General features: G+C 40.1%; 1 protein-coding gene across 2 annotated transcripts in view; it reads right to left on the bottom strand.

Annotated features, from left to right (window-relative positions):
* The window catches only part of grk4 (G protein-coupled receptor kinase 4), a 55,520-nt gene that overhangs the window by 11,213 nt on the left and 26,468 nt on the right, over positions 1-17,839 (bottom strand). For both annotated transcript variants that reach the window (XM_079681867.1, XM_079681866.1), the window contains exons 5-9: positions 17,529-17,629; positions 7,983-8,075; positions 7,390-7,453; positions 6,614-6,754; positions 2,065-2,255 (exon numbers count right to left, since the gene is read on the bottom strand). In XM_079681867.1, the coding sequence (XP_079537993.1) occupies positions 2,065-2,255; positions 6,614-6,754; positions 7,390-7,453; positions 7,983-8,075; positions 17,529-17,629 (590 nt within the window). The remainder of the gene's footprint in view (positions 1-2,064; positions 2,256-6,613; positions 6,755-7,389; positions 7,454-7,982; positions 8,076-17,528; positions 17,630-17,839) is intronic.

Raw genomic sequence — 17,839 nt, 5'->3', positions numbered from 1 at the left:
AGGTTTTTCTCCTGCTATACTTATATTTACAATTTTTAATTTATTTTATTTTTAACTCATGTGCAATGTCTTAGCCTGTTTTTCAGGTTTCAGGCTCGAAAATGACATTCCCAGAACAAATGACCATATCTTCCCTTCTAAAAGGGTTAAATTAATAATCTTTTTTCTCAAAGTAATGATAAACCTGTCAGTTGGATGTAGAAAAGTCAGATTCAATATAGATGTTTTTTATTTTAAAGAAAATTCAGATTGAACATGGTAAAAAACTGTAAATGATAGTGTCCGTCCAAAATATATTTTGTACTTACAGTGAAAACTAACCTTGGATGATGGGTTAGTAGACTAAAAGCTTTAGGAATCCAAAGTACAACATATAATAAGTACCCTGTATCAAGATTGATGCAAAACAAGTGATATTTGACCTTTTTAGACAGATTTAGCAAAAAAACCCTCTTCTGGGGCCATTTGGGTGGATTTTTCATGTCTCTGGCTCCCCCTGCTGGATTTTGACATGTGACATGTCTTTCTAACCGTCAGAGCCAATGGAATCGAGGGGAACTCCCACATAGTCCTTATTTGGTCATGTGTGTGTGTTAGGCTGCTGCATCGCCAAGACCGTAAGCAGCAGCCACTCTGGTGGCTACCATTAGCAGCTAACTTTTCCTCTGCGATTTTTACATAAAAATGGAATTATGGATTTTAAATAATTCAAATTATTGCCAAGAAACTTTATCAACCTATGGATTAACCGATTTAGCCGCGTTTTCTCTCGTTTTAATGCCATTGAACACGTCTTTTGATCAGATTAACAGCTAAAGTGAGACGATCGCCCTAGAAGCTACGTAAAGGTACGTGTTGTGATGTCTGCCTTTGCTTCGCCTGTCGCAAGTTCGGATCACTCAGTGATGACACTATATACCTAAATAATCTGTGGAACCTCAGCTTTAATCGGATATCTTGTATGTGCAGCTACGATAAGTAATAAGGGTACTTTTATCTTGAGTTCTGTGCCAATGTCCGTTAGCATTTTTCGCTATGGGGTCATTTAGATGCTTCTTATGAGACTTTTGTTTTGTTTTGGTAAAAATGGTTTATATCGTCAGTTAGCTGAGATTATTTCCGTTAATCTGGTATAACACATTAATAGGTTTTCTTAAATATTAAGATCCCCTGAGACACAGTGTCCTGAAAAAAAAAAACAGGGTCCCCGGGGCTTAACAGGTTAAAAATACTGTAACAAAATAATGTTGATGAAAGTTGATCAAATTGAATTTGTACTGTATATAAAAAGGAATATTTGTATGTTTTCATATTTTAAATACATTTAAGGTTATTTGGGTTATTTAGATATTGATATTTGTTGTGGGGTGTATAGTGTCTCTCTCTGACGCCCCTGGGGATATTCATTTCATGAGGGGGAAAGACTAGTTATTCTACACATAGTTTTTATGTAATTATCATTTAAAGACTTATTAAGACTTTTTCGAGCTAATCTGATTTAATCACTTTGACATCATCTGGGTTGTTCCTTATTCTTTAGAAAGATCCCATAGGAATCACAAACCACATCATCATTTTTATTTACTGGTTGGTAGGGCTTCTCATGACAAGTAAACTGAACTTCCTGTTACAAGTCAGTGCAGTGCCAGGAAATGTAACCACTTGTAATTCTCTAAATCTATTGTACAACAGTCCTTCTGGGGCTGTAAACCACCCAACATCCTCCTCAGGGGCAGAGATCCTCAAAATACCCCTGAATATTGTTCCTAAAGCCTCAGGGTCTACTGCTTTCCTGATATGATTGAAGCGATAGAGTGGTGCAGTGATGACATATTTTTTGTAGGCCGCAAGGGCTCCATCGACTTAAAGCAATGAGATTTTCCAATACATTTCGGCGCAATGCAGAAAATAAGAAGTAATTAAAACTTCGGACATTAACATGTGATGTAATAACTGACCAGAAGTAGCAACTCATTTCTGGGTTGTAGGACTCATTCCTGCACCACTCTATAGTATTACAAAAATATGTCTATGTTCATATTTGTGTTGACTTGATTTGCTAACCTGTAGACTATCCTCTCACGGTGCAGGTCCTCAAGGCCACAGCAGATCTCAGCAGCGTAGAAGATGGCTCTCTGTTCGTCGAAGCCCGAGTTGCCCATGTTGTAGATGTGGAACTTTAGGTCGCCGCCATTCATTATGGTCAACACCAGGCACAGCGCATCCTTGGTCTCATACGCATATGCTAGACTAACCTGGAGAGGGAGGCACATTTTGGGGAGGAAGTAGCAACGAAGGAAGGTAAGGGACCAGTCAAAGAGAAAGTGTAGAATAGGGCAGAGAAAAGGGGGGAAGAGGAGGAGAAGACGTGAGAGGCAGTAGCTAGAGGAACAGTTTTACTTCAAATAATCATCCATTATCCCAGGAGGAATGTACACAAAGAACCCTAACCATAGCTCCATGGAAAACCAAAAGCTTTTTCTCCCTTTCTTACTCGAGTCCTTTCCCTCTTAGCCCATCATTTATCTCTCTTCTCTCCCTTCATTCCCACCAGCCTCCCCTTTTCGCCTCTCCCATCCTCCCCTGTGGGTCAGTGACACCAAGGGTACAGTGTGTGTGCATGCTCTGTTCTGTTCAAGCAGGATGTTGCTGCCATCGGGATGAATCCCATCTGCTCCGGACTACGCAGTCAGAGACGGACGATGAGAGGGGATAGGAAAAAGTTCTCATGGGCCGAATGGACAATATGTTCAAAAATATACAAATTGTACTTAACCAAACACACAAATGTGAACCACAAGCCAAGGCAAACAGTCTAACGCACCCTCCCGAAAGTCATATTTATGCATTAGTAATGGACACATGTATTGAACATGGCTCTCACACCGACATATCCACAAAGCCTCCCAATGCTAAAAGAAGCTTCAATTATTTCCAATCTCGCAATGCCTGACATGTATGCTAACGCGATGAAACCACAGGACCGATGAAAACATAAAGGCTTACTGGAAAGGTTTCTCCCAAAAAGAGTTCAATTAAAACATCAGACATTGTTGTGTAGGAACTATTTTACCATATTGGCACCGTTTTCACAACATTTAGCGATGATAGCCGGAGGAATCAGCGTCAGAGCGCTACCTGCCGAAGACTTTAGAACAAGGTCACCCTGCCCTGCATCCACACACACACACACACACACACAAACACACACACACACACACAGAATATGTGGATTAGTGTTTAGATAAAACCTACAGAAAGCTAGCAGTATGTATTGTCTAATAGTGTGATGCACTGATAAAAAAAAAAGGAAAAGGCGAATAAAGAAAGGGAGAGAAATGATGGGTGTGAGAGGGAGGGAGGGAGAGAAAAAGACAGAAACAGAAAGAGAGAGAGAAATGAGGGGTTTGAGAGAGCACTTGACTCTTCTCCTTGCTACTGCTGTTTGGTCAGTGTTGCTAGGCAACAGAGCTGCTCTCGTAGGTAGAGAGGCACATGAAGAGTCATCAGTTCTGCCTGCAGCACAGAGAACCACACACATACCCAAGCGCGCACACACAGACAATCATGTGCCAATCCCAGATGACAAGAGCTGCAAGTCTGAGGTCCTGTATCAAGCCCACTCCAGCCTCTTCGTGTGTGTGTGTGTGTGTGTGTGTGTGTGTGTGTATGTGTATGTGTATGTGTATGTGTATGTGTATGTGTATGTGTATGTGTGTGTGTGTGTGTGTGTGTGTGTGTGTGTGTGTGTGTGTGTGTGTGCCCATACACATGTTTCTACCATGACTCACTTAAAACAAGGACGCGCAACATAGCTCATGCTACATTAGAAACAGACTATTCCGAAACGTAGTACAACTCAAACACGACTGTTAGCTTAAGATGGAGAGTCAGCTTTCTGTACCACATATCAATATCTCTGAGCTGTACAATTAAACAGTAGAACAGCCTGTACAGTATGTACACATATACAAAGTATACACGCGGACCCACAGACCAGAAATGATCATGCTCATCCCTCTAGCCGCTCCGCACCATGCTCTAAGAATGTTAATCGAGCTGTAATTTTCTGGTCTTCGGAACAATCTGGTTTTTTCTAGAGGAACACAACACCGAGCCAAATCTACGTTTTTTTTCCCCTGCCGGAGCACCTTTTCGTGCGTACATTAGGACGGAATGGAAAGAGAAGCACACGTTAATAGTTTTCCAGCTCCTGATGTCAACATGGGTAGTCAAGCAGGATTAAAATTCAGGCATTTTCATATACAACGTGTACATCCATGGCAGGATAAAAACAGACAAATATCACAGGCACACACTGCAACACATGCACACAGTGAGAGGAGTGAAGGTGGGCAATGGTTTAGAGTTTGTAAACTTCTTATTTGTATTTTATTTAAGAAATAAGAGCTAATAAAGTCCATCTTTCTTGTATCTGGTTTATTTTAAGCACTGTCATCATATAAATCAAATGAGAATAACTTATTACTGCATTTCAAATTTTGTTTTGATTCACTACCACACTGCATTTAAATGTTAATTGAACACTTTAACTACTATGTATGCGCACACGGTTATTATAACTTATTCTAATATTCTATATTAGTCTATTGATATATATCTTATTACTGCTGTATATGTATATATTTTGTATTTATTTTTATATTATTAACAGTTTATTTTTATAGTTAGCTATCAAGTTATTTTTTGTTTATTGATAATATATATATATATATATATATATATATATATATATATATATATATATATATATATATATATTATTACTGCTGATATGTACATATTTTAAGATATCTCAATTTATTTATTTATTCTTTTTAGTTTTAATATCAGTACTGTTTGTTATTTTAATTTGTTTCCTTTCTTTGTATGTCATATATTGACAGTGCCGCCATCTCCTTTAGGAGTCCTGAGCTGTTCCTATTATGCATTAGCTCACACGTCATGTAAATGCACTTCAATTGTACATTTCTGCAGTTCATTTCTCTGCTGCAGAATGGAAGAAAGGAAAAAGCTAGGTGACTCCCTGAAAAAAGCGTTTAGGCTTGGCATTACAACGACAGCCAAAAACCACCTCTTACTCATGACTATGGCTCGATTTATAACAAATCCCCCATAGGAAAAACAGCCAAGAGCTTTGCCCCCATTAAGAGCTCCAGGCCTGGTGGTACAGAGAGATTTGTCTTCTTTGGATGGCACACCAACTTTGAGCTGGAAACGCTACTACTTTCTTGCCCCCTCGACGATCACAACGCACCTAAGGGTTTTTGTACAAGTTGTTTAGTTTGGTTTATTTCCTGATTATCAGAGCTGCAGTGCTTTGATAGAGTTATTTGGGAATGGTTGTTCCTTCAATTCTTCCTTTATTTTGAAGCTCAGTTACGGTCCTGACTGAGTTTTTACACATTTTTTTTTTATTCCAAATCATGTTCAATTATTGATTTGGTCTCAAATTACCTTAAGTTGTAAGGGCTGCAGGAAGAACTGTGACTCAGTTTTTGAGAGTCAATGCAAGTAGGATTAATGAGGTAGATATCCATATTGTGTCCCTGGTTTAGAATAGAGTGACTTCCATAAGTGTTTTCAGGTTATTACTTACTTAAATCAGACAGTTAACTAAAGTATCGTCCCTGACATTACGACACACACCCGTCACAAAAGTACCTACATTTAAAATTATGAATCGGTAAAAGTCAATTCAAATACTGTATGTTAATAATGCACTGGTCATTTGTACATCTGCTCTCATATCCACATATTTATATATTGTAAAGTATACAGTATACTTTCTACCATACATGTCATTTAATCTGACATTCTTTCTTTTTTTACTCCACGGTCTTTTTCTGCAACCTACTTGAACCATTTGTCTACTGCACTATTTTATATATTTTACTTTTATGTTAGGTATAACGCATTTTGCTTTGTTGGAGGAGACAGATTTGTATTGCCATACTATGCTGTAGCTACTGTGCATATGAGTAGTATTTGAATCACCCACCAGTGCATCAAAAACATATTAATCTGTTTTTTTTAAACATATGGCAGCAAAACAGATTTAAATTCAAATACAGGATACATTCACAGATGAATTAGGGTTGCCACTATGCTCCAAATGAAATCTAATAAGGCATGTTTGCACAGGTAGAATAAATAAATTGCTATGGCTTTTAATGCAAGCTGTTTACCTGGACTTGTCTGCCTTTTATGCAAATTCCTGCTAGCCGTCACTGGCAACTTCTTTGGTTACAATTGTTTTTAGTTTTATCACTTCCCGTTTCTTTCCACCAGGCGTGGACATCTTTAAACAAACAGAGCTGGAGTCCCAGAGACTGCCTTTAACAGCTGATCAACAGCCTTTGTAAACACGCCTTTCAATTTCATTTGCAGGATCCTGGTGCCTTAACAAACAACAATGATCTCACAGACACGTAATCACAAACACACAAACTCACAAACACAAACACACACAGACACACAGAAAGACAGACAGACAGACAGACAGACAGACAGACAGACAGACAGACAGACAGACAGACAAAAACAGGTACAATTCTGTTGAAAGGTTGAATAAGAAAAAGGTAGTACTTACTACAAAACTACTGTTAACTTTTTCTAAAATGCGTTTTTCGTTTAGTGCCATTGCTTCACCTTTTCTTTTCTTCACTCGTTTCTTTTCCAGCTTTTTACATGCGTACATCTTACCGGTGGCACGTACTTGGCAGGCACAAACCTGAAAAACAGGCAGCGAGGAAACTCCATCACACACAAATTATTTTTATTAAAAAAACGGGAAAAAATAGAATGGAAGTTAATATGTCAGACTACATATTTATCCACCCAGCCTCACAGGAGTGGAGACATTAACAGTGCTGCGTTAACAAACTGCTAATGTTCCTTGTAGTAACTTAAATCATTAAAGGGGCCCTATTGTGCTTTTTTCCCCTGTAGTGTGTTATGTAGGTTTTTGTGCATGTAAATGGTCTGCAAAGGCTAAAATCTAAAAGGTTCCCTCCAGAGTTTCTCTTCCACACACTCCTCCCCCCCCTGCCTGAGACGCCTCCATTGGACTCCTTAGTTTATTTCTGTAACAAAGTGACATCACTATGTAACACTCAAGCTTGTATTAGCTAGTGATCCGACACATTGTTGGTGATTGGCTAAGGAGCGTGACATGTCTAAGCAACTGACCAATCACAACAGAGCTGGCCAGCTAACCAATCAGAGCAGACTGGGCTCTGGTTTCAGACAGAGGTTGAAAAGAGGTGCTGCAGCACAGGCAGTATGAGAAAGACCTAAAGCATGTAGACATGTCACAATAGAGACACAAAATACAAAGTTATCACTTGTGAATTCATTGACACTCACCTCGCCAAATCCACCTTTTCCTAGTACTCTGTAATGTCTGAAGGTATTTTTGGTTACTGGTTGCCTGCAGGGATGGAAAGAAAAAGAAAAGGAGACGAAAAGAGACGTAAAATAACAGGTTACGTCATTCTCTCAGACCATGTGATGTCGCAGACAGAGTAATGCTCGAATACATTATTAATGCACCCTGATGGCTGTGGGTCCCACCCTGCTACAGTTACCCAGCCATTATGTAAAGCATCATCAATTATTTACCCCTCGCACAGAAAAAACAGTGATTGGCTAAACCACCTTTGTGTTTTAGTGTGAGCATCTTTCCTGCAACTACTCTCTATAAACTACAGACTGTAATCTTAGTTTGCTATTATCTTTTATTACATTCAATAATCATTTACTTGATTGTCTGTACTTTTCCATCTAATGATGCCTTCAAATTAAAAGTTTGAATGTGTTCTCTGGTTTGCAAACAAAGAACTGGACAGCACCCTTTTACAGAGAATTTCTGTATGTGTGTAAGATCACAGGCGTAATTTAATACAGAAATGGTTTGCATGTGTGCTTTACAGGGCGTGTAATCTGCAGTGACTACCCACCTCTCCAACCATTTCCACTGCAGGAAGCGAGAGAAGTACATGGACTCGTGGTAGGAGGAAAACGGAGCTCCACTCAGATAATCACGAACTACTCTGTTGGGGAGGGGGAGAGAAAATCATTTAATAACAAGGAAAAATATAGATGTACATGTCATCAGAAAAAAATGAAAAAACGCAAGCACATGTACAATTTCTGTCCAGATGAACAGACATGAACAGACACCTGCGTTCCTTTACCATGACTACAAACACACGCATAATCTACCCTCTGAATCTTAAATGTGCTTGTGTATGTCTATTGGTTTTTGTGTGTTCAGACATCACTGGCAGTGATAAGGGTCAAAGCCATTGTCAGTGGAAAGAGGTCAGAAATATAAAATGTGTTTGAACAGGGACATTCCACTGATCCATACCGGGAAAAGGGATTTATAGGAAACTGGTTTTCAAAGAGCAAAAAGGTTGAGCTGGGCGTTTAAGCAATTATTTCGCTGTGGCAAAACGGTGGTACTACAGCTTTTTGTTAAGTCACGTAATTGGGCCCAAATAAGTTAAGGTTGTTTTTTTTGTAAATGAACTTGCCAGGATAAACACTTGAATAGCCCTTGTTTAAATTATTCCTACAGGCCCTACAAGTTGTAAATCTATTCAGTTGACCGCAAAAACACATGCTCTTTGTGTCCAATGGATGCTGTGGACCATATCCATGAAAGATCCAGAGATGGGCCAGAGAATATCCAGGGAAGGTCCAGAAAAGATCAAGAGAAGATCAACAGAAGTTCCAGGGAACATATGGGTGTTTTTGTTCTTGAGAGTCAGGCCATTTTGGCCTCATGCTCCACAGAGCGACTTTCACAGGAAGAAACATGGCCTGGGGCCTCATGTATAACGCCGTGCGTAGGATTCATGTGGGAAGGTTGCTTACGTAGTAGAAATCCGAAAAATAGGTCCATACATTTTCCGACATTTTCCGATTCACCGAACATTGCGTACCGGCGAGGAAAGTGCGTACGGCACTTCCTACGCCGGTTTCCCTTTATAAATCACAACCGACTCGAAATGCGGTGCAGCTTTTGCACGCTTCACGTAACGCCCATATTTGCCTATAAATAGTCAAAGAAACTTCCATTCATTCATTCATTTTGACTGACTGCATGAAGAAGATCGCAGGAAATGATGACTGAACAGCTAAAAAAGACATTTCACACTGTGTCAGATTTTGGTTATTTTGGGGAGGTCGAGATAAATCATATTGTTTGGTGGATGAAGTTTGAACAGAGTAGCAGCATGGCCAACCCAGGGCTCACCAAAATAAATAAATAAGTGGTCCGAAAAAGTCTAATGACAAAATAAATCCATGCTCGTATCTACAGAAATGCAAAATGGCGTCAGTTTAGACGTAATTCTGTCCTCCTGCTTACTGCATAATTTATGAGAAAACATTTCATAACATTAACACAACATATTCGAGGTGGTTTTAAATAACATATCCGTATTTATTTATTTCTCCAAGTTATGTTTTTGTGTGCACTGAGGAGTCTCAAACAGGCGTTTGTTAAATCATTTTAAGATTGGCTTTAATCAATGTTTGAAAATGAATTCTTCATATATGATAAATGAGAGGTAACATTTTATTTATGGTATTATTCCCACATATTTCTCTCCATTCTTCCTTCTGCCAACGGTGTCGCAGTTTCTCGTCTCTCCCGTTTTTGTGCTTAGTGCGTACGCATGGGTTAGAGTTTGCGTGGAGGATCGCAAGTTTTCCCCTCAAGTTAGTATTTTATAAATCGCAAACATTGTGTAGAAACTGGCGTACGCCATTTTTTTGAGCGTATATCCCTTTATAAATGAGGTCCCTGGCCTCCAACGCTGTATCCGTTTCTCTTTATACACTCATGGCAACATCTAATGTTACTTTACCTCACACCCGTGAATGTGAGTCTGCATGAACTTATGCCATTGTCATTTATTCAAATGTAATCACCACTAAAAAGTGAAGTTAACAGAGATAAAAACTAAGTTCTTTGAGGAAAGCATGGGTCATGAAAGGTCACAGCCTCATCATCACTCCACTGAGAGCTGTAAGGACATGACTCTTTGACCTGATCCAGCCAGCCTTTAATATTGGGTGCTGTTTACACGAGAACCCAAACGGTTGTATCCGCTACTTTTCTCTTTCGTATAGCCCATTCGTTCACACAAGGCCGTAACGGAAAGGCGGAAACGGACCCCGCAAACGATAACGGGTCCCAAGGTGGATAGATCTGCAAACGGAACGCTCTGGGGGGCCAAACGACTCCGTGTGTACGCCCTATACGACAGGGGCGGACTGGCCATTGGGAATAACGGGAGTTTTCCCGGTGGGCCGGTGCTGTGCGTGGGCCGGAGTGCCAAAAATAAAATATGTGACCTGCTCTATCGAAATCAGTCGCATTGACCCGAAGACACATTTTGAGTTGTATACACTGCTGGAAAGAGGATATTCCTAGCTTTCTAATGATATCAGGATTGTTTTTGTACTCCAAATATTTGGCGAAATATGTCAAATTATATAATGACTGTCATCGAGTCATCATTTTCAGAAAAAGGCCTTCAAAGTTTTCTCTTCTCTGGAATCCATCGATCTGATTGATTATTAGCGGAACAAATTATCAAAATACTACGGAGGGAAGATATTTTTGTTTGGATTACTGGTCTGGGGGAAGCTCGCGAGTATGTGTGTGTGTGTATACGTGTGTGTGTGTGTGTGTTTGTGTATTTTTGCGTTTGTGTGTATTGCGTTTGTTTCCCGGGGAAAACCCTCACGAGAAACCCCGGCTGTTGTTATGCCTGCTGTGACGTTAAATTACTCCGTTCTCCGCTTGTAATTATGCCGTTACAAGCTTCAAAGTTGTATTTATCATCTGAATTTGCCGAAACAAGTTTAATATTCTGAAAGCCAATACTTTGTTTAATTGAAATCGGATGAAAACAAACTGTAATGGACCCTGCCGTGTTATTTTAAATTACTCTACGCTTACATTCATAATGTCAGCCGGATGGAGGGGGGGCGGGGCTGCGGAAGAGCAGATTGCCTGTCATCTTCCCTTTACAAGCTTAAAGAATGTATTTATCGTGAGTTTGGAAATAAAAGTTTCATATTCTGAAAGCCAAGACTTTGTTTGTTTAAAATCAAACAAAACACCGAACCCCGAAAAAATAGTTTTTTACGCAAATCCACGTTTATTTAGAAATGAGCCGTTGCGACTTCCGACTGATTTCGATAGAGCGGGTCACATATACTTTTATTTTTTGCCTAAATCCTACTGGCCCACATTTGTAAGTGTTCCGGCCACTTCCTGGAGGGGTGTGGTCCACACCCCACTGGGCTGGGCTGGGCTGTGCCGTTTTGATAGGCTACCTATGTTCTATCTATCAGATAGTTTCACTTTCACACATCAGGCCCATAGCAGCTGTCACTGCGCAGTGAACGATCAGGAGTGAGTGACTGAGAGACCTAGCTGGCAGTTGCTTACAGATGGATAAACAAGCTCCAAAGCGTAAAGGCGTTTTTGTATAGTTTGTGTATACAGTATTGTAGCGAGCCCTGGGTTCAGAGGGAGGGGCTTGCATAGGGGAGGGGGGGTGGGGGTTGGCAGGGAAACGGGGTTCAGGGGGAGTGGCTGTACCCGTAGGATAGAAAAGGGGGAAGTGACGTCTGACTCAGAGGTTGCGCGGCTGTGGAGAAGAACGTGTTGCCCACATTCTGTTAGTGAGTTTAGGCTAGTTAGCTAGCAGGTTTATTGTTTTGGGTGCAGTCACTTTTGCCTCCACTTGCTGTTCAAATAAATGTTGAAAGTAAAAGTAAATCTGTTTACAGTTCTGCTTCATATGGGTGTTGAGAGATGTATCCATAGATTTAGTCCCTAATTTTGCTCTCAAAGTGCACCAGATTGACGCATTTAACTTCAACATTTAAAAATCTCTTCCCGGGGGAGCATGCCCCCGGACCCCCCTAGAGGAGAAGAGGTCCACCTCCTGCCCACACCCACTGTAAAATTGTCTCACCCACATCGAGGATGTTTCCTACGCCCATGCTTTATTCCATGAGTCAAGTCAGGCAAATTGGGTCAAAATGTTATTGCATCAATGATCTGTTAACATTAAAATCACTAAATATATGCTGTAACTATTTTGCTCTAGGCAACTCAAGGGCTGAGGTAATGTGATTACTATATGAATAATGGTCAAAAATAACATAAAATGCATAGGGTTTTTTGTTAAGTAACATACTTTCGTCGTCGGCCGGCTGATACATGCCGTGCATTAAGTGGGCCTGTCTGTCAATTAATCCCCGGGCCACTTTTTCCCCAGAGTCCGCCCCTGCTATACGATAATTTCCTGATAACGATGAAGCCATAGCACCACCTCTCTCCACCTCTGCTGCTCACTGCTGTAGCATGTTCAGTAGCTACTGTCAGTAGCTACTGCTACTGCTACTGACCATGCTACAGATTTTAGTGCAAAATCTACAGCTCCTCTACCACAACCATCAGCAACAAGTGGACATGGAGAATTACATTAACTACATGTTGCTAAATCCACCACGGGGCATAAACAGAAGGGCAACCATGCTCTGGGTTCTTCTTCGCTGCTTTTGGTATATTTTGTGGCGAAAGTACAGCGCCACTTACAGGCCCGGCATATGTACTACAGTGTCTCCAGCGCTCCCGAGCGGTCTCGTGTGAACGGAATACTTTTTTGATATCGTATTCGGTTCGTTTGCATTGCGTTTGCGTGTAAATGGGGTCTTAGTGTCCCTTTTTTCTCTGCTTTGACTACACTTAAAACTGTTTGACTTAAAACACCATGTCCTATTTGACACAGCCGTACAAAACAGAGATGAAATGTATGAAAGAGCTTCACAGTAACTTAAATGGTTTCTGTCCACGCTGTTGATAGATAACTTTCTTCTCAGTCAACACGTTTTCAAGGTAAAAATGAATGACTTTTATCAAATCACTGTGTACAAGAAAATCCAATTAGATTCCCAGATATATCTTTTTTTCATATACCATAACTTGCTAAATGCAAAACTACTTCAACATATTTCAACATGGTTAAACTGTTGCTTCAAAAATAACAAATGTTTTCGTCATTTCAAAATCTTGGTTTGCTAAACAGTAAATCAAGAAACAGTAAATATGATATGTAAAAATGAAGATAAATAACTGTGAAAACAATGAACATATCAAAATGTGTTGTAAGAAACAATTTTTATAAATATCATTTACAAAACGGTAAAAAAGGAAAGGCAAAAGTCATACATTCACATGTTTTTTTTATTTTTTATTGAACAGTTTTGTCATAATGCATCTTAATCTTGATCATTTATTTCTGTCTATACTATATATGGGTGACAATTTCATATAACGGTACTGGATTAAAGAAAATCTAATTGATGCATCCCTTTTAAAAAAGAGCTGTTAAGGAATCTTAACGAACTGTCCAGTTGTAATTTCAGAATAAAAGCAGACTAATTAGATTTTTTTTTTTAAACACCTAGTTAAAAGGCAATTCAAAGTATCTGGAATTATAATTTCCACCTGAAATGAATATTATTATTAGTTTGAGAAAAAGAAGTAATCTTTATTGTTGATATAATCATGGATTGGTAAACGTATCTTTTATTGTTTATATGTATGAATCATATATTAATCTGTCATTACTTAAGTATGTTTGTTAAGCTTATATGGGACGACATGTCTTTCATTCGTTCCCTTAAGAGACAGTTACTGTAGTGTGCAAAAAAACAACTTTGAAAGTTACAGCTGATATTTGACCTTGGCCTCACAAAAGTTGAAGAGATGCTCATATTTTGCGGCACAGAGATTTTCCTTGACCGTATTTTGAAATGACTTCATCACTATGGAGGAAGAGGAAAGCTGCCTGTGGTTAACAACAGCGCTGGTGGGGTGGCTGTTCTTGGCAAAAAGAAATGCTGGAGAGTGGAGAGTTTCCACAAGGGGAGCACACTGTGCCGTGTAAACGCAAACTGAATTATGTCATCATGGGACCCAGTGGCTTTGTACACGAGATTCAATCTATCCGGAGTAGATGTAGAATTTTCGAAGGAGTAGTGTCAGATTGTATCTCTTCTGCTGCTCCTGAGCTCACATGGGTTTGTACTGAAAGCATGAACATCAAAGCTCAGTTAAAATTGATCAAAAAGAAAGATGTCTGACCTGTACCATAACATGTTTTCAATTCCAAGTCTTAAATCGGTCTAAAATCTCAACCCACGGCCTAAATAACTAAAAGGTCCTCAGCCCTCAGCTGCTCATCAATGTTCACTTATCATGCCGACTCAGTGTTACGAGACAAAAGCGGCCCCGGACACTAAAAGAAAGGAACTCCAGAAAATCAGGAGACAAGCGGTGCCTGGCTTGGAGTCCAGCCTCAGACAGACACCACTGGGAGTAGAAATAAACACAGCTACAATATGGCTTTTGTTAGTCCAAGGGAGCAGGGAGAGGAAATTAAAAAAGGAGCAAAATCAGGAAATGGACCTTCGACAAGATCGGACGATTCGCGTAACAGTATGCGTACCCTGGCGTACTGAAGGGCCGCGCTTTACTCTTGGTTATGACATAACCGTATGTTCCACTGCAGCAGAAGAATGTGAGTGAGCTAATACGTTTCTGCTAATGGGTGTGTGGCCAAAAAGTCACATTTCCACGTGCAGCACCATGCTTTCCTTTAGGCTGAGGGGAAAAAAAGCCCCCGGTCAGAATTACATATAGGAACAAGAACATTTTTAGGAAATTAAAATTCCACATCGGAGTACAACTACTAATGATAGTGGAAGAAGTGATGACCAAACTTGAACAGGAATCCCATTCAAAAACATCTTAACTGCTGCTTTCAGTAACACAAACACTCAACTCTCCTCAACGCTTTCTTTCCATTTCTCTGCTCATTTTCCAAATTTCACCTATTTACTCTGCTTTCATTGCTCCCTGTGGGTCTTTCTAATTCGGCCCCTCGTGCTGGGCTTTCTGCCGGGCATATCACTTTTCTCTCTGCTCAGTTTTCAATTCGAAGTTTGAATTGACTTCCGAGAACTGTCTCTTTCTCACGCCATTTCTCTGCCGTCCCAAGTGCCCTGTAGATTACTCAGAGGTGTTCAAATCAATGCTAAGGGGAAGGGAAAAAGGGACCATGAGCTAAAATTATGGAAAAGAGAGAAGGCAGGTGTGTTGTGTTCATCTGAACCTCAAACTGATGTTCACAGATTGAGCCACACACAAGCAACATTGGAGAACAAATTAATTTAAAAATAAATTGAAATGCACATATCCTTCACTATCAGCCTGGAAAGCTTGTGAACATAGAGGGTTATTGATTTTAGAAATCCAGCAGCCCTCTTCATGTGTTTTGCCAGAACAGGAGAGCAGGCTGAGATCATGACTGAGTGTTTTCCCAACCGTGTTTCCCACTTCTCCTAAACTCCTTCTAGCAGATTCCAGTATTCCCCGGGGGAGCTCGAGTGAATCGGAGGCTGGACGCAACATTTCCAACCCGAGTCTGTCTGCCTGTGTGGCTCAAAGTTGGGAGGAATGAGGAAACAGTGGTCTGTTTTTTCTCAAAGCGTCATATTGATGTGATACATGCATTAATGTTTTTGTACATGGTTTGCTGACTAAAGTAAATATGTTGTATGGCTGAAGACCTCAGTCATTTTCTACCTAGTCAATGCCAGTTTATCTTCACAATCCAGCATCGTTTTTGCTCTATTTCTTTCTGTGATAAAATGTATTGCGTTACCAGAATTTTGAATCTCTCGACAATCTTCTATATTACTCAGATCAACTTTTATTAAACTTGGAAAGGCAACAACAACTAGAGATGTCCCGATCCAATCACGTGATCGGAGCCGATCACGTGATTTTGAAAAGATCGGAATCGGGAGGGAAAAAATCGGGGATCGGGTTTTTTTTTTTTTTTTTTTTTATAAATACTTCTTTTTAAATGTTGTATTCAATGTTACAAAACAAAAATGACCATGTTCAAGTCTTAAAGTCATCCTGAGGCCTTAGTTTTGGTTTCAAATTACAGAACATCATGTATGTGTTGCTTCTTTGGGGCTTGTTTTCATAGACCTGGTTGCTTATTTCTCTCAAATCTGGCAACAGAGTGGGCAGGGCGCAGTGTCTAATTGTAGCAGTAAGCTAACGAGTACTGAAAGCTTTATTTTGTTTTGATCCAATGCTGCACAACTGAACTGATCCAATGCTGCTGTGAAAGAAAGAAGCTATATCCATGTTGGATAGAATATCCAATTTAAATAAAAAAAATAACCTTAAGGGACAACTTGAATGCTTTTTTTTCTCTTAATGCATTGCATAAAGATCGGATCGGGAAAAATCGGTATCGGCAAATTGTCAAAATCAAATGATCGGAATCAGATCGGGAGCAAAAAAAGGTGATCGGGACATCCCTAACAACAACCAATGACATCCAAGCTGAAGTTCAACAAACCAATAAGCAAACAGAACATTACCAATGTTTACCCTCTTGAATTGCTCATCCTGTAATTAATGAATACAAACACATCAAGCGACAGCTGTTAAAATATTTATTTTATAACTTTATCTCTCCAAAACTGTTAGGGGTAAGCTAAAACAAAAGAAAGCAGAAAAGGCCATATAATTGAACAACGTATTATATTGTAATTACTATATCTATCGTTGCCAGGTTAAATGTGATAACGTATCATGCTATACATGTCACAATACACCATAAAGTTGACGTCAACAGAACCTTTGTGTGACACAGAGTGAAATTGTCGGGCTGAGTCACAGTTACGTTGGGATATGTGGATGTGTGCGACTCTGTGTGATGAGAAGTACATTCTGGGTAATAATCCCGGGTCTGTTTGCTTCGCCTGGCTCTCAGAGCAGGAAGCAGAAACACCTGCAAGAGTGTGTGCGTGTACATGTGTGTGTGTTTGTAAATCTGTGTTTGTGTGTGAAAGTGTGTCTGCGGGGGAACACTGAGGTAGCTGTTGTTTTGGTGCCAGCCGTCCGGATGCTAGCTGTGCCCACTGCTCTTTTTCATTTGCCTCCACTGTGCGTGTGTGTGTGTGCGTGAGTGTGTGTATAATACTGCACTCCAGGTGCCAGCTGATTCATCATCACTAGTGACAGGGTGCACTAGTCACTCCAGACAGTCTACAAACACACATGCACTTTCTGAAGGAACATGACTGTATATAGAGTGGTGCAGGAATGAGTCCTTAAACCTGGAAAGGAATTTGCATTTTAGCCTTTCCTGGACAAAGTCAATTGTTTTCTGAATGTGTTTTTGGTTGGATGCATGATTTAAAATCTGCGCATCTATCAAGAGCTTATTTTCTTTAATATTCAAAATTCTAAAGGAAAAATTCCATTGCTTTTTGTCGAGGGTAGGCCTTGTGATGCTAACCTCTGCGTCGGCCAACAAACATACGCTGCACCACTCTTTAGGTGACGCTGTTATCACAAATTAAAATAAATCAAGACTTACTTGGTGCAGTCATTGAAGAGCTCCTTACATGGACTCTGCTCCAGCCTCTCCCGACACCCAGCCACCACTTCCTGGGGAACGTCTGGCAGATGGGCTGCAGACTTTGAGGGATACAAAGAGAGAGACAGGAGGGTGAGGCGTGCAGAAGGACAGGGAGGGACAGACATAAAGCGACATGATGCTGTAATGTGATTGCAGACTGTTCTAGACAACAGATCATTATCAGTCAGTTTGTCTATTTCTGTTTGTGATCCTATAAAGCCAGGTCATTTAAGCTGTGGTCACATCTCTTGGGTTTCGTTTGTTGGAAT

Source organism: Notothenia rossii (assembly GCF_949606895.1).
Source record: "Notothenia rossii genome assembly, chromosome: 1".
NCBI lineage: Eukaryota > Metazoa > Chordata > Actinopteri > Perciformes > Nototheniidae > Notothenia > Notothenia rossii.
This window is presented reverse-complemented; position numbering and strand designations above follow the sequence as displayed.